The sequence below is a fragment of the Buteo buteo genome, chromosome 12 (genome assembly GCF_964188355.1).
Source record: "Buteo buteo chromosome 12, bButBut1.hap1.1, whole genome shotgun sequence".
Taxonomy (NCBI): Eukaryota; Metazoa; Chordata; class Aves; order Accipitriformes; family Accipitridae; genus Buteo; species Buteo buteo.
Genome location: NC_134182.1, coordinates 29944292 through 29968785, shown reverse-complemented (window position 1 = coordinate 29968785; position 24494 = coordinate 29944292). Strand labels below are relative to the sequence as shown.

Genomic DNA, 24494 nt, shown 5'->3' with positions numbered 1-24494 from the left:
TCTTTTATGAGGACTTTAATCAGGAGCATGGCATTTCTTTTCAAACAAGAGCAGCTTCCTAATTTCTTTTGCCTGGAGGGAACTGACTTCCCCGATTTAGCTTGATTTGTTACTGGTTTTTGACTAACACCCTAATCCTCCTAACCAATTTTCACTCAGTTCCATCGTCTGTTATTGATAGAAGTTTCAAAATCATGAAAATTATATACTTTCTAGGCAGGTGGAAAGAAAAGGAAGGCTTTAAAGATATGTTTACTGTGCCATCAAACAGAGAAATGCGTCACTATATGTGAATAATAATCTCAGACCTACGTTAGGTACTGGCTATACCTTAGAAATAATAGCATGGACTTTATCCTAGGTCTGCTGCTCAGGATCTGAAGGGAGTTTATACAGGTCTCCCTGACACACATTTCCATGGTTTTACTATGACTGGTATCTGAACTAGTAAGATTAAAAGTTATTCAGGAAAGTCTCTGCAGGCTGCAGTACCTACAGTTGAAGCTCAGTCACATCCTTTCTAGCTACAAGCTACGATCTTTCTACATAAAGCAGCAACTGGAATTTACAGAAATGACTGAGATTACACTCCACATTACACTAAAATACACACCAAAATAAAAAATTAAATACATAGTGAAACTGCAATTAAATAAATATTGGAATGGAAACTGATCAGTAAGACATCAAAACTGTTCTCTTAGCTCTCTCTCAAAAGAAAATTGAAGAACAGGTGACTATTTGAAAAAACTCCTCTCCAAATCCACCTTCTCCGGTTCATCTCCAAGCATCATCTCAGTCAGAAAACCTAGGAAAAAGTTGCGGGCACTAGCCAGCCAGCTGATCAAAAGTAATAGCCATGATGACTTTCAAGCATCTGTCTGTGCCTCAGACTATGGCATAAATTTTCTAGGGCTTCTGTAACCAGCTGCAGGATTGACTTTGACTTGGGACCTATGAAATAAAGGTGGGTTTTGAGGCAAATGCTCTTTACACATCAAACCTTCGTTCTTTTCCTTTATTTTAAACTTATCAGTCACAGTGACATTTCTGATACCCAAATCATGCTCTTTTTCTGCAGCTACACTCCCTTGGTTTCACTGTCATATAGCTGTTCTTTGTTCATGTCTCCCATTCCTGCAGCGCACTGCTGCACTGTCCTTTTGGACTGATGGCCTGCTTTCCTCTGCTATCCCTCTCATCACCTCGAAGTATCTCTTTTTTGAAATAAAATGGAGATGTAATATTCATAGATTATATTCTATATGTAAAGGTTCTGTACCAGGACTCTAGCCAGGTAGGTAATAAATAAAGCAACTAGGGACCAGGACACCTGCAAAAAACCCCCTGAAAAATACTTATTTACTCACCTAAGCAAAAAAAGCAAATAATGAAATACTTGGTTCTCAAAATTCATTTTCAGTAAAAACAAATTAAATTGGGGTGGATTTTGAACAACATTGCCACTGCCCCTAGCCTCTGAATTTTGATCAATAGATGAAAAACTGTAAATAAAAATAAGCATTAACCCCAGGTTCTTATGCAAACATTACCTAATTTTCCAAAATTAGCTCTCCAGAGTTGCAGCAGCATTTCTGTGAGTTTTCTGGTGGCTTTTGGGGGGCTTGAAAAGCCATTAGAAACTGTATTAGTTCTAGCATCACCTTCCTCTTTTCAGTCTGTTCCTCTTTTAATTTTTATTCTTTTTAATAGAACCTTCTGGTTTTTACTGTGACAGTGAATTCATAACAATGTTTTCAAAATGAATATTTCACTAAGTAGTGAGAGGAGCTGGTTAGTCAAAGTATGAACCTCTCCATTCTTCTATTTATATCTCCTAAAGTCAGGAGCCTACATTGCTGACTGTAAGCCAGTCTTTTGCCTCTGATATTTCCTAGCTGTATCTACAGCCAGATTAAAAACATCTGCTGGACCAGGCAGATTTATCCACAGTTCAGCTAAAGCTCTTAATCAGATTCAATTTCCTTTTGTCCTGGTCCCTCTAATTCTCTCCTTATTGTCTGCCTATATCTTAACTTGAAAGTTCGACAATTCGTCTTCTCTGCCAAACCTGGAAATAGCACCTCATTCCGAGATTCGAAACCCTTAGATCAATTTCTGCAACTAATATAAAAGCTGTCTGCACCTTCAAAGTTCTCAGGTCTATAGAAACTTTCTGTGTCTGTTCTATATGTAGCTTCCCTCAACATCAGATGGCAGACTGTTTTCTGTCCTCCTTCCTTATTTTACGCCAGTCACTATACAATAATGTCCCATTCTTCTTGCATCTAATGACTGTCATTTGAATCTTTCACTTCAGATGATTTTTTCTACCTGACCTTCCAAATCCATCCTAAAAGTCCATTTCTTCTACCACTCTTTGAATTCCACAGTCACAAATGCAAGCTGACCATGCCCAATTTTATTATTTTTTGTTTCAAACTTTCTCACTCTATTCACCTTGTCTACAGGTATCATCACCTAACTTTACTTCCTCAGAACAATTAGTTTTAGTTAAGTATCTTTTGCCAGTGTCACAGTGGAAGATATGGTCTATATTTAGTAATGATGCCAAACTCTGTATGCAGAAAATGAAAGCTTAACTCTAGGTAAGGGAAACAGATATAATTCTGTAGTAAAGCAAAAAAAGTGTGATTACTGAGTTCTCTCAGTTTAATTGGAAGTCTTGTGACATCTGACACTCTTTCTCAAAATTTTAGCTCTCAAAAGTAGTTGGTTATGTAAGACCCCCCCTTTTTTTTTAAATTTTGTTTCAGATGGACTTTGACAAGGAACTGAGGCAAATCTTGTTTAGACACTGTATGACTCCCACAGCTTGAAGCCAACAATATCTAACCTTTATGTACATTAAAAATAGCTTGGAAATATGACCAGAGTGAAGTTGAAAGGCTTAGTGAATGAAAAAGCAGGTTAAAAAAAAAAAGTCAGATTTATTTAAAAGTATTTTTAGCTATGCTGATAATTTTGGTTGTGTGACTCATACCTTGGGAAACCTTTGAGATGGTAATAGTCAAAGACAGGTATCTTCTGATTCAAGAAATCAGACACAACAAATCTATTCACTGAAAACCCCAAACTGAGTGTACACACATCCGCAGTCTTCAACAGTAGAATGATATAAACTATATATCCTGCAAAAAAAGGGAGGCAGGCCCCAGCCCCGGCCCTCCAGCCCTTCTACTTGTTCCCAGGCTCCCCTGATGCTCCACAGCTGCTGCCATTTATCAGTGGCCCCGCTCAGAGGCAGAGCGGCCCCACCGGCACTCACCACCGGCCGGTGTACGTCCCAGAATGCTCGCTCCTGGCTGTCAAGAATCTTCCTCTCTATCTTGTCTCTCTTCTTGTCGACTCTGTCAATGTTATAGGACGTTTAAAAGAAACGGTCTTAATGACAGTAATTTTATACATAAGAAGTGTCCCATCACTTTGCCCTCCCCCTCTCCCTTCAAAAAGCATTGAAAACCAAAACTCGCCTTCGAAGCAACTTACTTTGCTTGTGCTTCAGCTTGCATAAAAATAAACTCCCATTTCCGAGCAAATGCTCGCTGTAGCCTGGCCAAACTCTCCTGAAAATACATCACAATTTTAGTGGGTTAGGTTGTAAGTTATTTACTATTTAATAGCTTTTAGCTTATATTTCCCTCCTCCCCTTGACCCCCCAGGTGCAATACAAGTCATGATAACCGTGCCAGTGTAAATATACCTTACTTATCTGAAATAAAGTCTTTGCTTGACACCAAAGAAGATGGAATACTAGATCTATCTACTTTTGAATGCCCTGACTATTTTAGTTTTGAAACTCTGATGACACGAGTGCGTGCAACCTTCAGCAGAACACAGGATTTCTGAAGCATTTTCATGTAGTAGGTGCTGGCTGACTAATTTTGTAATAATACAAAGAAGCATTCCTGTTTTGAAAGTACCAACACTGAAAGATAACAGCCATACTTTCCATACTGGATGATCCACATGACAATTCCCACCAGTCATCTATACAAATGGTTTGGATTGAACAATGTTGGCTGCCTATCAGTTTATTTGAAATACAACAATAAGAAGCTATCAATATTTTGGTAGTATAGGAATCTTCCAAGACCTCCACAACTATCCTCATTTTAAAAAAATGCAGACTATAGATCTTCACTACTGTACAGGAAATGTATATATCCTACAGCCTACTAATAATAACAGGAAGAAGATTTACAAAATCTCGGCAGAATTCTTTCCTCCAGTGAGGCTGGAACAGCTTCACTGTCTGTAACAGAGCTTTTCCAATCTCTCCCCTGCCAGCTTAAATGGCAGCAGTATACAGTCTTAACATGAAGAAAGCTGAGGTTCTCATCTTCCTCCAAAAAGACCCCAGTTACCTTCATGCACTGCTTTTACTGAGACTAAGTGAAAAATTGTCTGTAAACTTCCTAACAAAAAACGTTGCTTTAACTGTATTTCTATGCATTGCAAATGCACCTCTGTGATATACTTATTGAAAATAAAGACTGCAGAGATTGAAGAGGAGACTTTCTAGAGATCTTGTCAATACCAGTAAAGGCTCTTGTGGATTGTAAACTGGAGGTGAATTTTCTAAGGCATGTAAGTATAAAATTATGCATACCCCACAGTGCAGTACACTGAAAAGCAAGCTTGTGCCAGAAGAAGCAATAAAGTGTGTCAGCATGGTGCTGCGGCTGGAGTATTTGGCATGTTGAGAGGCCTGGCTGACTATCCTGCTATCATGTCACAGTAGCACAGCTGGACAGCTTTCAGTGCAGAGCCGGGCTGTTCATGAATTTTATGTTGACATTTTCATGAAAAATTCAGGAGCTCTTGGGGGGATAGGGATGGAATTCAAGACATCTCTCTCCTCAGCGAGTGCCATCCTCATCGGCTAATCAAGCTCCCTCTTCTTCCGGCTCTTCCTGGCCCCAATTATCTTGCCTTGCTTGGGGCACAGCACAACTTTCAGGGAGTGCGAAGTGCCTCTAGTCTGACACTCTTTGCCTCTCATCTAACTCATGGGACAAGGGCTCAAGCACCAGCATCACTTTAAAGAATGAGATTTATATTTCTACAGCTACCAACTGCTTTTGAAAATGCTGCCAGAGATCCTTCATTCAAACCTTACATGGTGTAGAGTACAATTGCTTTCAAACACTCGTGGAGTATCTGGGATTTGTGACCAGTTATTTCTGATCCTGGCATGATGATCAGAGTGGAGTAAGATTACAGGTGGACCAAAATCTCAATTTTTGCCCAGCTAGCCTTCACTACAGTCTCTCAAACAGCATGTATGACTACTGAGCGCTGTCAGTCCCACATGCTGGCAAAAGCGGATAACTAATAAATTTTCACAAATAATGCCTATAGTTCTCATGCTTAACATTATTTTGCATGCTCATTAGGCCCAGCAGAGATATTTACTTTTCCCCAGGTACTTACAGCTTCATAGTCTGCTAGCTCTAGCCTTGCTTTGTTTTGCATTGTCCGCTTGCAGAGGTAAACGGCTGGAACAATAAAATAACACAAATTGCTACTATCTCACAAACGCAGCAGACCAGAAATCTTCATCTCTATTTTACTGCTAGCTTTTTTTTTTGTTTTGATTTCAGCCTCTATGCTAAAAAGCTTTAAACACAGGATCAATGCTACCAGTATTGTAACTAAAATGATGGGTCAGATACAGAGATTCATTAAATAATTATAAAATCCACTTTATGCAACAGACATCATATACAAAATGCATGAGATACTCAGGGTGAGGTTGTTCAATGGCCAGGGAACTAGCACATTAAAGAAAAAATGGCAAAAACATTTTTTAAACTGTGTGTTTAACTCATACTGCATAAGAATTTTATTAGGAACTGCTACTGTATTAGTCAAATAAGTTTGTAAGAACATGTATACAAGGTTTTATTTATTTTTACTTTATATTTAGAAATCACAAAATTTCAACCTAAGAAGATTTTAGCTAAAAATTAATTCTAGATAAAATTCAAGTCTCATACAGATTAGTCTGCTATAACCAATATTTAAAACAGAAAATAGGAGGCAAAAAAAAAAAAAAAGAAAAAAGTGTATTATGTGTTAGAAATAATGAGAAAAAAAATTCTTTCATTTATTTTCTGGATCCAAAATCCTTCAGCAGAGCTATTCTGTCTCCACCTCATTCAGACAGAGCAGAATCCTAGCTAATAAAATGGAATGCTGACAGCTAAATACTGAAAGGATGCAGGGATGAAAATGAAACTTAAGACTACATAAGCAGCACAGTGGTTTACATCATGTTGCTTGATCCTGAATTCTTTGTGCACTCCACTACCCCTAAATGAAGTACATTTCCAATAGACTTCATGTAGCAACAAATACTTCACATCAACTCTGAATATTGTACAGCTTCCCCCACCAGTAAGAGGATGAGTGCAGCACAATTCCTTACTGTGCAATATTTACCCACTTCATTACTTCAGAGCACCTTCTCATGTGTGAGATGGAGGAATCTTTTGATCAGTGCAGGTAAGAAAACCTTAACTTATCTGTGGTCTCTATGATCAGCAAAAAGAGCCCATATTTACTGGTTGTGGTTAGGAATGTTCTTGCTTCCTGACTGCCAGCTTGTCCACTACAAGTAAAGAGGAACAGCTTCACATAGGAGCCTAACTCTTGCAATCACTAGGAAGAAGGAAGTGCTCATCTTACATATAGCTTTGATTTTTAAGATAGTCAAACGGATTATATTTTACAATTCCATGAAAACATTTATTTCTGACAAGTCACATGCAAATGCATGCAAACCCATTCCAGTGGATGCTATTTCAGTGGAACTAATGACAAGCACTTCTAATAACTCCAGCTGCAGTTACAGGTGTTACTTGATGTAAAATGAAGTTAGATTTTAATGCAGTTTTTGTCTTTCCCCCGTCTTCATTTTGTGTGTGTTATCTGGTCTATATTCTTTCATACTTTTTCACTTTCCACTCCTATAAGAAGCCATGGTCTCTTCTCTACTCCCTGCACTCCCATATCCCCTGTGGTTCCAAAGCAATTTCTGCATCTACAGCATCTACAAATACAGACACAAATCCACGTTACACACCAACTATAGCAGATGAACAGTTTCTATAGCCTCAGTTTCCATGCATTTTAATATTAGTATACACTTACACTAATGCATTGGCATGCATGCTGAAATGTCACAAAAAGATGAGGGGATGAATTCTGGACCCTTTGTACCTAGGTTGCATCCACAATCAGTACAGTGGTAAGGGAATACTGAGGAGACAGACAGTCTTTGTCATTTAGCTCCATTTACAGGGAAGTATTTTCCTCTCTTTTCCTTCAAAATCGGTTATTTCATTGAACATGAAAAAAAAAATTCCTAAACCCCTTGAAAATATTAGCAATAAAATGCATATTTAATAGAAATTTGTAGACAGTTCTGAGAATTCCAGGGGTCAAATTTTGTCTGGTCCAACCAATCTAATACCATCTGAACAGAAACAAAACAAACTCTGCTCTCTGTACTTGATTAAACCCCTGCAAACCACATTCTCATGGTCCCTGTATAGGCACCTTTAGTTAGCTTAGCACTTCCTTGAGTCCCATTTTGGGTATATTTTAGGATTAGCATCTCCCGCTACCTTCAACAAAAATTGTTGTTGCAGAGGTGGCTGGCTGTCCATCTTTCTGTCAGGATAGGTTTTAACAAAAAAGCATCTTCCAATCACAGAGTTCTCAGCACTGGCAAAACATCCACCAGGTCACCAGGAGCAGGAGAAAGAAATTAGCTGGCTACACTATTAATCTAATACTGTGTCTAAGAAAACTCTGTCTTCACTGTGTGACTGTACTGCAGGATTTTCCCTGCAGGCTTTGTGTAATGACCCGTTTTGCTCCAACTCCATAGCAAATAGTCCATATAAGAACATTTGTTTTTCATTATAAGCATATCTTAGCCAAGACTCAAAAAATCATGTTCATCCCTTAGACCTTTTTTCTCTGGAATATACAGATCCCCTCCCCTTCTGGAGCCTAAAGGTTATAAAACCTGGGGCTTAGATACATTATGTCAGAAATGTTTCTATGTGCCAGTAGGGATAAAGCAGAATATGCCCAAGAAAGATTTAGTAATTTGGGAAATATGACATATCCACTAGTGTAGAAGAAAATAGTCCTAAAGAACATTCCTACTCTTTGATTCAATTTACTGCCATTGCTACATGCTAACAATTACATCCAACAATATCATCAATAACAATTATATCCCAACAATAGACGTGCATGTTTGAGGATCTATTTAAGAGCTACTTGTAGTCACACAAGAAGCTGGCAGCAGCTCAGGAATTTGACTTCATCAGTTCACATTCTTGGTATCATATTCTTTGGCTTGCCCATAAGAAAATTTGCTAGCATGTTAGAAAGCAAGAAGAATGTGAAAATCGCTCTCATTTTCAGCCAGAACATTTGAAGACACAGAGAAATGAGGTTTTGTTCTTTTGACTTTTAGAGCAATGAGATCTGAAATAGCGGATACTCCCATCTTTCTCAGGTGACACTCCTTTTCTGCACCAAAACATGTGTGAAATAACTGCATGTGTCCAGTAGCCTGACCCTGAGCATCTGGGGAGGATGTCAGTCAGGTTCCCTCCCAAAGCAGAGTCATGAGCCCTCAGCATTTCAGAGCATGACAGTGTCTGCTTTTCTAATCCCATGGTTTGTATGAGCTGTCAGTGTTTTTACACTGCTTCATACAGCTTCATACAGAAGTACGATCTGCAGTAAGGGTCTCCAACTAAAAGCTCCTCTGTTTCCCTCTCTATTTTTCTATTTATCTACACCCCAAAGGCCCTGGTCCGGGCCCTCAGTACACCAAGGAGATGTAATTGCCCTGAGCAGCCCATCCAGGGTCTCCACCGAGGCCTCCTGTGCCCAGGACCTGTGCTTAAGCCCAGCTCCTTCCCCTGGCCCTGGCTTGAACTGCGTTGTAGATACGCACCTAACCAGCCCTGTAAGTTACCAATGCTGCCCTGGCTTCCTGGCTTGACCTTGGACCTTCCTGGCTACTTGAGACTTTGTTGGTGAGGCCATTGCTCCTGCCTCCACTGTTGCCACCCTCAGTTCTTGCTTACCTTCCCTTGAAGAGCTGCCCTCTCTTGCCGCTCCCTGACAAGGGTGCTGAAAAATGCTTAACATACAGATGAATGATAAGCAGGGTACAGGGTCTGATTAATAACCTCAATTTGCTAAATATGGACTGCCACATACACTCTTATTTTTAGAGCCAGTGTATTCTGATGGATTTTGCAATCAACATAATTGCCTCCACTAAAGTGAATTATATATTAGATGTTATAGCTTGAGCTTTCGAAGTGACTGATTATCATGAGAAAACAGATTTGCCAATAATTTTAAAGGCAATATTAATACACAACATTTCATAATGAAAGATGGTCAGTGATACATATAAATGGACATTTGAACTGCAAACCAGTATGAAAACACACTTTGGTAGCTGTGCAGTAAATATGGACCACTCGCTCTTGAAAATTCTGTTCAGGCATTCATAAAATGTGGGCAATGTGAGAGTTTAAAGTGAGATTGCAAAGTGTTGTAGTAAGAGTTGCATGAAGAGGGTGTCTGGGTTTTCCCTCTTGCAATTTTTTAAGCTGTTACACCCAAAATAACCCATTTTCATGGTTAGCTACCTTTGTTTCCTATTCTTGACTGTTCACTTGTACTTGAAAGCTCCTAAGAAACCTCTATAGATTTTTTTCTTTAAATAAGATCATGGTGATAATGACGGGTTGCATTCTAGAAACTGGACTAAGTACACATTATGTTACACACACTTACTGAAAAAAAATACAACAGAGCTTTCACCAAAAAGTTAACTGGGGAATTTAAGCTTGTTGCTAAATGGGCTAAATCTTCCCTATCACCACAGCAGAGAAAAAGCCTCAGCTGAATTCAGCAGAAATACAACTGGGCCTCTGAAGACCACGAGTATTGCCACCTACACATCCACCAGCATGTACACAAACTTAAAGTCCTTATACAATTGTCCCAGTGCCAGTGGTTACAGCTTGATTCAGCCCCAGATGGTGGGCATAGCTTTCAGTGAACACTCATTATCTCCAGCGAGGCCAGATTAAATTTATACTCTCTGTGAGTCTAAACTCTGTTTTCGGAGTCCATGTGTACATGCTTAGTCAGTGTTTAAAGAGCAAAGAAAATAGAAAGTACTGCAAGGTCTAAGGGTTTCAAAGTGCCCTGTGGGCAGACAGAAGTCTTCCCTGCCTATGCGAGTGCCTGCGTCAGATGGAGAATTACAGGACAATCAGCACAGAACATAACTGCAGGATGGAGAAAATGAAATCAACTATCTTATTTGAACATCAGGATTTCTAGGGCTATTTGTATCATCTTTAGGTCACCTCTGCTTTTACTCAATAAAAAAAAAAAAAGTAATTTTTGCTCTTTGCAACATCTATTGAATTTCCCTTAGTCTTGGAAAAAAGGTGACAACATTTAGGTGGACAAAGGGGTCACCAATCAGCCTCATGTATCTATAAAAGAACTACACTTTTTAGTAAGTGTTAATAACATTAAGTTAGAAGGAAGACCATGATAGCTTATGTGCACTAAATTGCCAAATGGTTAAAACCGTAACTTCTGAAACACTCCTCTCTTTCTCTACTTTTTACTCTTTCATCACACTATTTCTATAACATTTAAGGAATGCAATTTCATTATAGATTTAGATGGACTTTCTTACATAAACCAAGGGCAAGAAAGAAACCAAATTTCAAACTACCAGAAAGCTTAAGAATTAGAGAAAGGCAAATTCATCTTCAACACATAAGTCCCCAGATGACGTTGGCCTGGGAAAGTCCTGCAAGGTGACAAAAAGAGGTATGGAAAAGAGGTCACCCAAGCTACATAAACTATGGGATCAGATAAAGAATATCCTGTTGTCAAATTAATTTAAAATTGCATCTATTGAATTATTTCATACTTCCTTATGTTATAATAAAGCTTTAAATTTGCATTCAAGAATTTAACACCCTGCTTTGGCACCAAAAAAAAAAAAGCTTTCTACCTCCTCTTAAGGCTCTCAGATTTAAGGGGGACTCAAATGCACTTGATAAAAAGCTTCTAAGAAGAAGAGATGCAACAAATCCAAATACGCTGATTTTGCATAGAAGCCACTTAGGGCATGTACAATCCAAGACAAGGCTGAGGGTGTCAGAAGATAGAGAGTATTTTCTTTTAAACTGCAAAAATCAGCTACAGGGATGGCATCAGAAGGTGGCCATTAATTGACAAAGTGGGCAATTACTCAGTGCCCACCTGTAAAGGACTATCAGTGGCAAGACTGCATGACTGCAGAAAAAAGCATTTGTTGGCATTGCTCCCTTCATGGCCTGAAAGCTCTGATTTCCATATTGATAATGGAACAGACAAACCTATTTACTTTACTCAACACAGTAATTTGAAAGCAATTCTGAAAATTATGAGTTATGTTTATAAATCTCAGAACTTATTCTGATAAGGGATTTTATCTCTCTTTATAGGGGACCTAGATGCAGATTATCAATGCTTTTAAAGCAATGCTTTTAAAATAATGCTGCAGAAAACATCTACTTGGGTCAGTTACCTTTTCATACGCGTGCATACAAATGCATTGGCCAAACACATTTTCCATGCTTCACGTATTATGGAAATAAGTTACACATTCATGGGAAGAATAATTCAGGTAAATACAAAACTCTGAAGTGGTGAGCTGACTGGAAAGCCTTTTCAGGAAATGCCTCCTGCTTACAGAACCCTTGCTGCGGTGGTTTGTCAATGTCAGAATTAGCAAGGATCAGAACAAAATTCAGGACATGCTTGTTGAAGTGAGACTTCCTTTTCATCATTTATATGACAGAGATAGCTCCTAATGAGTGAATTATGTAGCTCTGCAGAGAAACATAATGGCATACAAATTCAGAGTGGAAAAAAATCTTCTAGGTCACCTTTTCCGTCTTTCTGCTAATGCAAGTCTCTTTTCTAAAGCTCATTTGATTCGGTTCTGCTCAGATTAAATTTTATGCATAGCAAGCACTGGGCCCAGCCACATTTTCTTGAGGCACTATTCTCCTTGATAGACTGTACTCCTCACTTAGGCCTGTCACGAGGATCTTAGTCAATGTATTCTGTATATGTAGTTTCTCAAAGCAAAATCCCTCACTTAAGGAGCCACAACGCAGTCTTAGCAACAATTTAGTACATTATGTGAGTCTTGTGGAAAGAGTCTGTTTCTTACTACACATAGAAATCCAGAAATTTTTGAGACAGGTCCTTAAAGGAGGGATCTCTATTAAGGACCTAAGAGGATTGCTTGCAGGAGTCATTGCTGACACACTCTGGCTGACGCTAGCTATTGAAAAAATGGGAACTGGGCATCAAGATTCAAGCTTATAGAACTGTAGAGCTCTCCAGAAACTATTTACACTATACTGGTAAATTTCTCCTCATTCTTACAGCATAAATTTTAACAAATAAATTTTTATTCATATCTGACAGTTTTTATTGAAGAAAATCCTACTCTGCTACCAGTTTTGCCCCAAGCTACTGACTCATATTTATGGATTGATTTCCACAGATGCTGAGCACATGCAGTTTTCCAGCAGAGTTCAGGTAAGCAATAGAGCTTAGTATTTCTCAAACACAAATCGCTTACTAATAAGCTGTTGCCAAGGGAATCCTGCCTGAGCATCTGAGCAAAGAAAGTATATAATGCGTCCTCTGTACAATTCTCCTTCTGCCAGTTACTCCATAGAAAAGGGTGCAGCAAGACGAATGGGAGAGAAATTCCTGAACTAATCAAATTTTCATAGAGGGATTTGAAGCTAGGCACATAAAATAAGCAGGCAACAAACTCTAGAGAGAAAATTAGACAAAAATTTTCAATATGTGAAAAACATGATACATTATTGCAATTACTTTTTGTGCACTATGTACTCTCTAGCATGACTGCAAGTTTGGCAGAGGAGAGGCAGATGAGCCAGGTGCAATGGCTCATGTTCAGAATGGAGCAGCAAAGGCTGAACACAGAGAGGTCTCTGTCAGTTTACTCTTAAGCAATAAGAAGGTATCATTAGGAAGGAAGTTTTGTATGGACTGACTTGTAGCTGATTATCAAGAAAATTTAGAAAGGACAGACTTTTGCTTTCATAAAAATGCTGGAGAACAACAGCTACGAGACAACAACTTTCACATAGCAAAAGTAGATTAATTCCTTATCTTACTGTAACTCAGACTGGATAAGTCATGAATATCTATAGAACTGCCAGGGAAGTTTACAGGCAGCACTTATCCAGACAGGGAGCTTACACTTTTAAAGGGAGCAATTAATTAAAGTGCTTTTTTTTTTTCCCTGTAAGTGCTCTAATTTCCTAGAAGATTGCCTTTACAGTGCATGACTTTACCTGGAAGGCTACTGAAAATATGTATATTTTCAAAACTTGTCCTTCTTCACAGTAGCAGAATTTAAGAATTTGCTTTGAATATATAGAAAAATTGTCTCATTTAGCATCATTTACAGATCACACGGTCATGTGCTCTTAACTCATGTTGCATTATCAGTTATTTACCGTGTTCTCCATAACCTATCAAGATTCTGCAATCCTCCTCCATTTTTAACTCATTTGGGAGAAATGTACACACAAAAAATTACAAGGCTGAAACAGCATCCTCTTGCAACTGTACAGATGCGGCTGACTCTTATCTTCTAGTATTAGTCCAAACCTCCTTAACACTATAAGCGACTGTGGTACTTTCAAAATTTTATTCTCCTTTAAACATACTTCTGTTTTTAATATGCAGTTAACTGTAAGAAAAGGTCTCTGTCACAGATGCTTTTGAGTCTAACCATCAACAAAAGTGCACTAGAGAAAATGAGTAAAACTTACTAATTCTTCATATCTTATACATCTGATGTTCTTATAAGCCTCTTACGTTGTCACAACTATGTTCATTTGTTTGCTTAGGGTTAGGCTTGAGCTTTTCAAACACAAAAATAATTGCTATTTTGTTGTGAATGGAATTTTTCCCTAACATTTCATAGTTTTTATTTATCTCATTCAAAAAAAGAGAACAGTAAGGAACTAAATTCCTCAAATTTGCAACAGCTGTGAGACACTAAGCTGCCAAAAGAACCTGACAGATCCCATGTGAACTGAGGCCAAATGCACATGGAATAAGAATTTCATATGTGGCATTATATTTCCCCTTTCTGAGATGCAATGGACTTAACAAGTCTCCATATTTGATTAATTCTTAATGATATGAACTGGTTTTAATCTGCCAGAAAAAATTCTGTCAGTTACAAAATTACATCTGTAAGAAAAGAGTAGATGATTACAGGTAGGTCACGTGCTCAGCCATTAGCTGTCTTCATTTCTGGAGCCAGTTTTCTGAACTGAGATCCAATTCTATTTGTCACAAAACCAAATCATAATTCAGGAACATGACTTAACTCAAAGGAAATGCAAAGTGATTTGAACTACACTGGCCTTAAAAATTATCATCATCATCATTATTATTACTATTATGCATACTTCTTTTCATTAATAAAATCCCACTGAAACCAATGGGATTCTACACAAAACAACATGTCCCACATGGGTGGACTTCAAGACATATGGCATTAAACCAGGTATCTTCAACAGATGGAACCTAAGAACTTGCCTTTTTAGAAATTATTTGCAGTTTGAGGCATCTCTTATAGCAAAATTTTCAAGAAAAAGGGAGGGAGATTTTCAGCACTTTGTGAAAATTAACAGTTTCCTAGTAACCTCAGAATGATCAGATGGTCAATATTTTGATAGCTATAAACAAAACCAAAGGCTGCATGATTCCACTTTGACATTCAATAAATTAATCCAAGCCCTTTTTTTTTGCCACCAAGACATAGCACTGCACTGTAGCTTTATTATGAGAATGGGTCTGCAGTTTCCTGACATTTTGGAAGATTCTGTTTTCATGTCTCCTTCATATTTTCTTCAGATAAATCTTTTTTAAAGAAAATATTTGATATTACAAGCTCACGTGGAACAAGAAATTATGTTTTAGAGAAGATATTAACATGTTATACAAAGACATAAAGATTATTTGTTTCTGAGTTAGCTCTGGTAATAAACTAACACATGCAGTATCTCAATCTCATTTAATTTCTAGTTTAAGATTAATTATTTTTCTGGCAATATGCTACATTCTGGACAGTAGCCCAGCTATGGGTGAGTAATGGTAAATGGTTGGGAGTAATTTTTAAATTAAATTAAAATTGTAGTGTGTTTTCAAAGACTTGTAAATTAGGTCAATGCCAAAGAAAGTGGTTTGCTTTGTTAATACCTTTGATAAAGGAAGACTACAGAGAAAGCCTACTTCTTGTTGGCCTTGAGAGACTCCTAATGTTTGCCAGTCACTAGTTTTAGGAGGTGCAGTTTCAAGCCTGTTCGGGACAAGTCCATGAAAATGGAAGCACTGCACAGCACCATAATACAAGTATGATATGCGTTTGCATATCCGTACTAACATAAATTCTATTTATTATATTTTCTAGGAAGCAACAGAATTCCTGTAAAAATCTGCAAAACCTCTTTGGAGTGTATTTGATGTGGAATTTATCCTTTAATATCCTCAAATTGTTTCAATTCTACTTTAGATTTATTTTGGATTCATGAATATTATCTGTTTGATTTTTCTGTATTCCTCTGATGACCACTGTTTACAACAGTTATGTGATCCTTTTTGCAAGCAGCTGTAGTCAGTTCTCCCCTTATCTGCCCTCTCTTTATATTAATAGAAAGGTAGTGGAAAAAAATCCTCAGGCCACAAGGCAAAAGCTAATTTCGGGGACTGGAAGATGTTAACGTAATAAGAACACTATTGAAAAGGTGTCTCAAAAATTTGTTTTCCTGCGAATGATCTAGCATCAGCCAATTCTGGTGACACACGGCCACCTTAGGTAGATCTAGTGTGATGCTCTGACCCTGGCGCATGGGGGAGCTGAGGGTGGGTTTCTTACAGGCTTGTACCTTTGGCTCATGACTCAGAAGGAGCAATGAGATGGCAGGGTTGGGGCTTTCCCTTCCTTCACCTCTCTGCAACAGAAGAGCTTAAATTCACCAACTGGAACATATTTTACAGGTCTTATATCTAAATTTCAAAAGCTCTCAAATGAGTACGTTTACTGTTCAACAAAGGCACCTCCCCGTGTGATGAAGAAAGTGATCCCAAGTTTAACTCTTTATTTCTGGCGTGCAAAACCAGGACAGATTATATAGGATTTCTGTTTACTGACTAAGGTATGTAACTCACTGCCCAATCCAGGGGTCAGCTGTGACTAGAAAGTTAGTGTCTCCTTATTTAGATTAAAGGATATTAATAGAAACTTCTCAGCCTGATCTCAAGTTAAGCATATATTTATTTATTAAAATCCCCCTGGTAGTGTAATACACATTACAGCTGAACAACTCAATGTCTCTTAAAACCACAGTAAATTACTTTCTGATCTTTAACTTATTAGGAGACTATACTGAAGTGCCCCTCTGAGAAAAGCAAATAACACTTTCAAGGAAAGGAAAAAACATTGTAATAAGAAGTAAATCAAGCATTTCTCCTTCAGTGACTAATTTCCTCATATGGAGTGGCTAATCACTCAGGTGTGGTGAATTACTCCTCCTTTGTAGCTTTCAATAACATTTGTCGGACATCTTGAAATCTCAGTATTTTAAGGAAAGATGAACATTTTTCTCCTTCTATAGGATGAGGAAACTGTCACCATTTTCAAACTCTATCTTGGAGGCACTCAGCTCTGCTGAGAGTCTCAGCTTGAAATTGCTTTACTTAGCAATGTATTTGAAATTAAACTGTCCACTGCAGAAAGAGTGGAAGTGTCTATTGGAACCACCCATCCCTGCAGTCTTCAGTTCCCGAGGGCTGAGATTGAATCCATATTACAAATGAACATGCATTTAAATTTCTGAAAAGCTGTAAATACAAACTTTCAAAGTCTGAGTTTTTGAAAAGGTAAGCTATCATGTACATGTTTAGTTACCTAAATAAGTGACCTGGTCTTCACATGACCTGATTACTTACAGTCTGGATTAGAATGAACAGGAGACTGCTCATAGATAATCCATTTTCTTTAAAAATTAGGTCACTATTTGGTGTACAGAAGGACCTAACTTTAGTTATAATTTTTAATGACTTTTTTTGTAATACTTTGCTTTCTATTATCTTCAGATTTTCCCGTCTAAGCACACATCAGTAATTACAATGTGTAATTTATGAATACCGCCCCCCCCCCCCCAAACAGGCAAATAAACAAGGTATTTTCTAATATAGTTCATATTAGAACCATATTGGTTTCCATAATAAATAATTTTCCACACAGTGTATATCAGAAATAAGAGATCTAAACTAGGCATATCTTTAGCTCTGAATCTGAGAATAACTACCGCACAACCATCAATAAAGTGTCTTCTGCCTCACTGAGACTTTGTCACTGTAAATAATTACATTTCCTGGAGCAAACAGAAGATGTAAACAGCAAGGTAGGTTTTGATGAATTTTGAGGCTTCCCCCCCTCCCCGCCTCAGATCAACTCCAAATCTGACTTTAATAAACTTTTAATAAACTTTGAAAAAGGTAACACCACATTCATTTCAATATCAGCAATTCTTGCACAGGAATTACATGACATATAATTATGTTTTTAACAGTGGGATGATTAAACAAGACAGACTGCAATGATGTGTTCATTCATACAATACATATTTCCCAAAAGAAACAAGAAAGATTTCTACACTGACCATAGTCTGTGTTTTCCGGCTCCCAACAATTTGATGGCCAAAAATAGGGTGTCTACAGACAAAACAAAAAGTAGGGAACTCAAGTTAGACAATGCAAAGATTATACAGTCCTTGGATTGTTAATTGACTCTGAAAACCAGTATCATTTTTGGTAGATCTATTATATTTGTTAACTTGACAATTTTGAAATAGGCATCAAAACAGAAGATTACTTTTGTACGCTTGTTTATTGCACTAGTGTCAGAATGGCATTGAAAAAGAACAAAGTGTTCTTTCTATTCTTAAAGTTAAGGGAACAAAAACCACAAGGCTAGGTAGTGAGGTTCTTTTGCATCTTCCCTAGCAACATACCTCTCACATGTCCTGAAGAATCAATTTTAGAAGGTGAAAAGACAGAAGATACTTTAGAGTATATTCAGTTCTTGATTTTGGAGAGTTTTCATTGGTATATATTAACATTCAATACCCTTTCCCAGGAGTCATTTGTTTAAAAATGCCACTAAACACAACCTGTTTTCACAAAGTTATCAAAGTTCTTTTCATCTGTTGAAGTCTGTTTCTTTTTCTAATTGTTTACCAGTTGTGATTTAAAATGTGATTTTTTTTTTTAATGGAAAGCCAATAAAAGTATCAATAACTAGTTCAATACTATGCTTATTAAAACTCTGTGAAATGTATTGTTAAAATAATTCACTTCGACCGAACAAAAAATATAAGACCATATAGGCATTTTTCATACAAATAACTTAATTTTTTTAAAATCATAACTTTTTGGTAAAATGTAAAGGATTATAGTATTTTATACATAACCTATTCATCTATATATACATACGCACACATACAGAGAATTATATATTATTTGAGCAGCTTAATTAATCTCATTAAATATGTGGACTGGCCTGGGTGGTATTTAAAAACACAGGTGCTTCCTTAGGAGAAACTTCTGCTTTACTCTCTGTTTCTTATTGTTTTTTCTCAAAGTTCTCCCAGCTGCAAAAATGGAAACCTCTCTTGCTGCCCACTTCCCTCAAAATTGTTTTAATGTTAATGTGGAAACCAACAGCGCTGAAGGGTGACACATTCACACCTACCGTCAGATTAGACATATATTGTGAAAAATCTCTCTCTATTGTAATAATGACCCATCAAATGTAATAGGAGCAATTTAGAACTGGCTATTTATCAAGAAACAGCAATGAGTTAAAGGGTAAAAAAGAAACTGTCACAAGCTGATTTCAAAGGCTGAGATGTGTTCCTTGTAAGCTGTTTTGTGCTCTGTAATGGAGCAGCAATAAGTCATTCTCCTATCAACTATTCCTTCACAGTGCCACTGAACTCAAAGTCACCAGTATAAGCACAAATGGAAAGAAGCAGAGGAACTCCTAAACAATGAATGGCAGCACTCAGTGAATCCTGGAGAAGCAAGAAGCTATAAAAGTAATTTAACAATCATATAAAGCATAAAGTCACCATCATTTAAACATACACTTTTCAAACTCAGAGAGGGACAACAGTCCTTCCTTAGAGGCATGAAGTGTGTTTCGGGAGACGAAAAGCACAACTACATCATTTTCCTTCTAACAATAACTTTAACCTCTGTTTACGGGTTCAAGCTGAGCTTCTGGAAAAATGATGCAGTGAGAGTTACTAAATACATAGAAACCATATCCGCTCAGGCAGCTCCTGAGCTGAAACTGGCTGGGGCTCAGTTTTTATTTAGGAGGGAGTAGCAGTTATGGTGGAGGATGACTGGAGAAAGGTGCAGGGGAAGAGCTCTTTCACAAGTAAAGAGGCAGAGGTTTTTCCAATTGTGGGTATACTTATTGCAAATTCCCTATTAAAACTCCTCATGTATACTTAGGTTTTCTCCTGACAAATTACATATACTCCTATCCCAGCTGAGATTAAAAATCAAATTCTGTCTTCTGATTTTGAGCAAATCCCAAAATTGCTTTTGCCATTCATTTCACATCAGGCTATGAGGAAATATTATATATTCACGGCTATGTGTTTATGATATAAGAGAAGGACTCTGTTGTTTCATACATGAATGAAAAGCTACCCCTGGTGAGCAAGAATACTGCAAGCAATAGTTCTGAGAGGCTCTCAGAGAGATTATATCAATCAAGGATAAATCTGATATCACTGTTTTCAGTAATTAGTTAAAATAACACATTAAACTTTTATTGGGACTCACATCTCAGTGGCGGAGGGAGGGGGGGCACTACACAGAATATGGGAAAGGGGGGCAGGATCTTCAATGTTGTGGAATGCCACTTTAGCTCACTAGGAGGCAGAGGTGGCCAAGAATTTTCTGAAGGACAAAAAGGTGCGTCCCAATGGCAGGACCTGCTTCCGACAGAGGGACTTGGTTCAATCCAATGCTGAGAAGTGTAAAAATGCACGGAGGACACTTTTTCTTTTCCGAAGCTGAACAAAACTTTTGAGGAAACAGATAAAATAGATTTTGTTCCATTAGAGAATACTCGACCAAGACTTTGCAGGTGTGTAGTACTTGGAATGAAAGTGACTGCAGGACGACACTGGTATTCTGCAAAGATGTGCACAGCAGCTTGAGGGCCAGCAGGCTCAGAGGACAGACACAGGAGGTCTCTTGGGAAAGTAAACCGAGGGATAAAGAGATGGAAGGAGGGTGGCAGCTGTTGTAAGAGACTGTGCTAAGCATCCAAGTACCTTTAGAGAGAAAGTGTAGTGACAGGCCGGTGTAACCACACTTGCAATCTCCAATCAAATAAACAGGAAAAAGAGATCATGGAAAAAGCACAAATTAATGGGTGTGCTACTAAGGATGAGTTAAGCCTCCCTGTGCCAAGGAGACAAAAGCAGAAAAGTTAAAACAGAACATGAGTTTTAATTAGCAAAGCACACGGTAAGTCATAATAAAAGGCTTCAATAATGTGTTATAAGGTAAGCCCAAAAGAAACCCCAGCAAAAGGCAAACATTATAAGAAAGGGGTTCAAATAACAGTTAGTACAGATAAGTACAGAAGATTATTAAATGCCTTCCTTTTTTGAGTCTCCAGAAGGAGGGAGACTGTGGTCAGATAAAGATCTTCCTGCCCAGGGAATGACATGCAGGCGTGAGCTCTCCTTGCTGGTGCTCTGAACTGGGCAGGCACAAGCTGCCTCTGAACCGCAAGCCGTGACCCTGCCTGCGTGGTGCTTGGATGCATTTAATGGGACCTGCTGAGAAGTACAGCTCATCAGCTCGAGCACTGCAACGTGGCCGGAGTTGGCCTCCAGCCAGCTGACTCCCAGTGGGAACAAAGTTCAAGTCTGCCTGCAATCAGCTTCACCAACATGCCCAAAATTAATTTTGACATGAAGATAAGACTACAGGGAAAAGTACAGGGAAAAAAACCAGGAAGAGAAATAATTATATGAGGTCAGACAGTTCAGGTTAGAGGCCTGATGAAATTCAGCATAGAAAGCTTAAGGAATTATTGTGTTTTCATGTGGGTAAACTGTGTTTATTTGTAGAAAACAAAAAAGCCGCACCAAACTAAAGAATGACTCCTGGTTCCTCAGCACTGTGAGTTATATGCATGTGTAAATATTATGACGAAATTTTTGCTCTGGTACTTCTCTTTCTCCTCTATCTCTAACTCTCTATAATATCTAGTATCTAACTGGCAAGAGTTATCAAAAGTATTGGATTATCTGCATGATGGTTAACGGGGTGCAAGTTAGCTGAAGGGCAAGTTATAAGTGGAAAAAATATTCATTCAAGTAACCTTTGAAACATGGGCAGTTATTTAAAAAAAATAATCACATAAGGCAGAGGAGCCTTAGAAGACTACAACAAGGGGAAGGTCTGCCTTTTTCAGAAAAGGGAAAAAGCTGACATTTTCTGTATTCTAATCTTTCTAGATCTAGTGTGTAGACTGAACAATTGTAATACACTATCCATTTCTCAGTCCTTAAAAGCTAAAGGTTACTAACATCTGGATTTTTCAGAAACATATTAGGTCACTGGCAGTGTAAAGCCCCTACTAGATGAGACGTTATGTATTTTGACCAAAGCAAAGTCCTACCTTACTTTCTTACCAGCAAGTAAAGAATTATGGTTTCACCATAAGATATGTGCTCAAAAGCAGCTACAGCTGCTGATAGTTGTATTCAAAGAGTATATAACTATTATTCACTTTCAAAGCAGGAAATGGCATTGGTGGGTGCAGAGACAAGGAAAATTCTCCTAAAACCAGGCACAAAACCAGTGGTAAGGGACAGGATTAAGACTTAAACAGAAAGAAAGTCCAAAAAATCAAGAAAAATCTTTAAAAAACCCTAGACACTGAAAATGCAAAATGATAAAAAAATCAGTCTCTGATTAAAAGATTTTTGCAATGCTGTGATTGTATGGAAAAAATCCATCAACAGTAAACTTGTGTGCAGTTAAAGTGACCGATGTTTTCCCAAAGGTGTATTCCACATTTTCTTCCCTAGTTGTTTGGTATTAACAGTGATAAAGTTCTAGTCTTAATCTACCTTGCCATGTGTCGTGCACACTGGATAAACTGGAATACCCCTTGATAAATTGTAGCAATAAAAGTAAATCTTGAGCAACATCACTCTTGGCTGAGAAGAGACCCAGGGAGAAACTTCATCAGAAGGCTCCCACGATAGTACAATTCAGTTATTAGAATGATACATTAAGATTCTGGGGAAACATGTATCAAGGCGCCCCGTCCAGGCTGGCCCTTGCGTGCCCCAGACAGCCCCTTGCCTGTCTCTGCTCTTCAGGGACATGCTCTGTGTGCATTCCCACTGCCCCCGGCCGCAGTCGTCCTCAGCCCCAGCGTCTCATGGGCTCCTACCTGCACAGAGATTTATTGTCCCCACCTCTTCAGTCAGACAACAGTGAGCTCGCACAAGGTCTCAGACCGAAATCTGTGGAACCTTTGACTCCAAAAACCCGATTTTCCTACAAATGCAGTCTGAAGTTTACTTTGTCCCTTAGATGTTACAGACTTCAAATAGTTTAATCACGTAACACGTGACTATAATGTATGTGCTGAGTTTACATCCTTCCACTTCTGTTTCAAAAGTCTCCACACAATTTTGTGGTCCGAATATTTAATAATCCGTTAGAAGAGTTTGCTAGAGACATTATTCATGAAGACTGGGGGAAGAAGATTTGCCTTGTTCAACAAGAAAAGATTAGGAAGTAAGAAGAGTCTGATAAGAGGATCCCTGGTCTCGTGGAATGTGGTCAGGAATGAGAACAGGAGGTGTGTGCAAAGAAGAAAGCTGCCTGCTCTCATCTGATCTATTAAAAAACTCCACAGCAATGCAAGGAGGCTCTGCCCATGTAAATTACCTTCTCTATACCTGGACCATGCAAACAAAGCTTGGTCTAACTATTTGTTACAACTCACAGGTCCCAAGTACATTGTAGAAGAATTATGACATCCCTTGCAATATCGCATATTCCTATAGCACAAACATTACACAACCTATGTGCCTTGTTTCATGATCTAGGAACCCTACGTATGTGGAGATTTTCCCCAGGAGAGTTATGGGTGTGGTATAACATGTTGTACCTCAACACTACCATCTTCAAAGAGAAGATTATGAAATATCAAGGGGTTTTTGTGAAATGTAGAAAGTCTGAAGGAATTATCATACTTAAGAATTTTACTTTTCCTTGGAAACGTGAAGCAGTTCGTCATGAACAAGTATTAAACAAAGAACATTTGTCATTTTGCCATGACATCCCACTTATAGCCGGAAGGAACGTGGGTCGTAGAACTGTTTGGGGAAAGTCATATACTGTTTATCAGCTCAGGCAGAAATAATGCTGCCAGTTTTTATCAGTACACTTTTAAGGCACTTTGTTTAATAGTATCTGTAATTTGAATAAGCAGCCAGTACGAGTTAGCAACTAGAGAAATAAGGCTTACCTAGCACTGTACATGCGATCATAGAGCCGTTGAAGCATTCCGAACAAAACAGGCTGTTACAAGGTTCTTAATGCCATTGATGGAAAAACTGGTTTTGCACACACAAACACATACTGGTTCTCTTGCATTATAAACTAATATCATTAGGTAAACCTAACCACAGAAATCCATAATCCTCTTGTTAATAAAGTCATATGAAACAAAATCCTGTAATATAGCACATATTCCGCACTAAACAAATTGGCAGCAGCGGCTGCTATGCATCATGAGCAATCCTGTTATAAAACAAATAGATCTGCTTTGGCCCTACCATAAAATTAATCAATAATAATATCTGAGCTAACGAAACAGCCACTTGTAAAAATCAGTGTTGCCCATCAGCTTTTATAAAACATGATTAATTTCTATGCATTAAACTGTAGTACTGAGGAGGGAAATCATTAAGCATTTTTCAGTTACCCCTTGTTGACAGTAATAAGAAAAGGATTGCTGTTTCTGAAGCTGCTCCACTCCATGAAATCTTTTAAAATCTAATTACTAGGATGGGGAAGGAATATTCAAATCACTCATAAACCTTCCTTTGCATATTACTGCTATTCTTCTCACAGGCACTAGGGAGTCTTTATAAACAGCAGAAATCAAGTCTTTGCTAAAAAATAGTTACACACAATCTCAAATGCCTTGCATGATGGAT

The 24494-nt window shown here is 38.1% G+C and overlaps 1 protein-coding gene across 1 annotated transcript in view; it reads right to left on the bottom strand.

Moving 5' to 3' along the window:
- Positions 1-24494, bottom strand: part of RGS7 (regulator of G protein signaling 7) — a 278441-nt gene that overhangs the window by 39165 nt on the left and 214782 nt on the right. The window contains exons 7-10 of the mRNA XM_075043197.1: positions 17877-17928; positions 5458-5522; positions 3511-3587; positions 3290-3371 (exon numbers count right to left, since the gene is read on the bottom strand). Of these exons, the coding sequence (XP_074899298.1) occupies positions 3290-3371; positions 3511-3587; positions 5458-5522; positions 17877-17928 (276 nt within the window). The remainder of the gene's footprint in view (positions 1-3289; positions 3372-3510; positions 3588-5457; positions 5523-17876; positions 17929-24494) is intronic.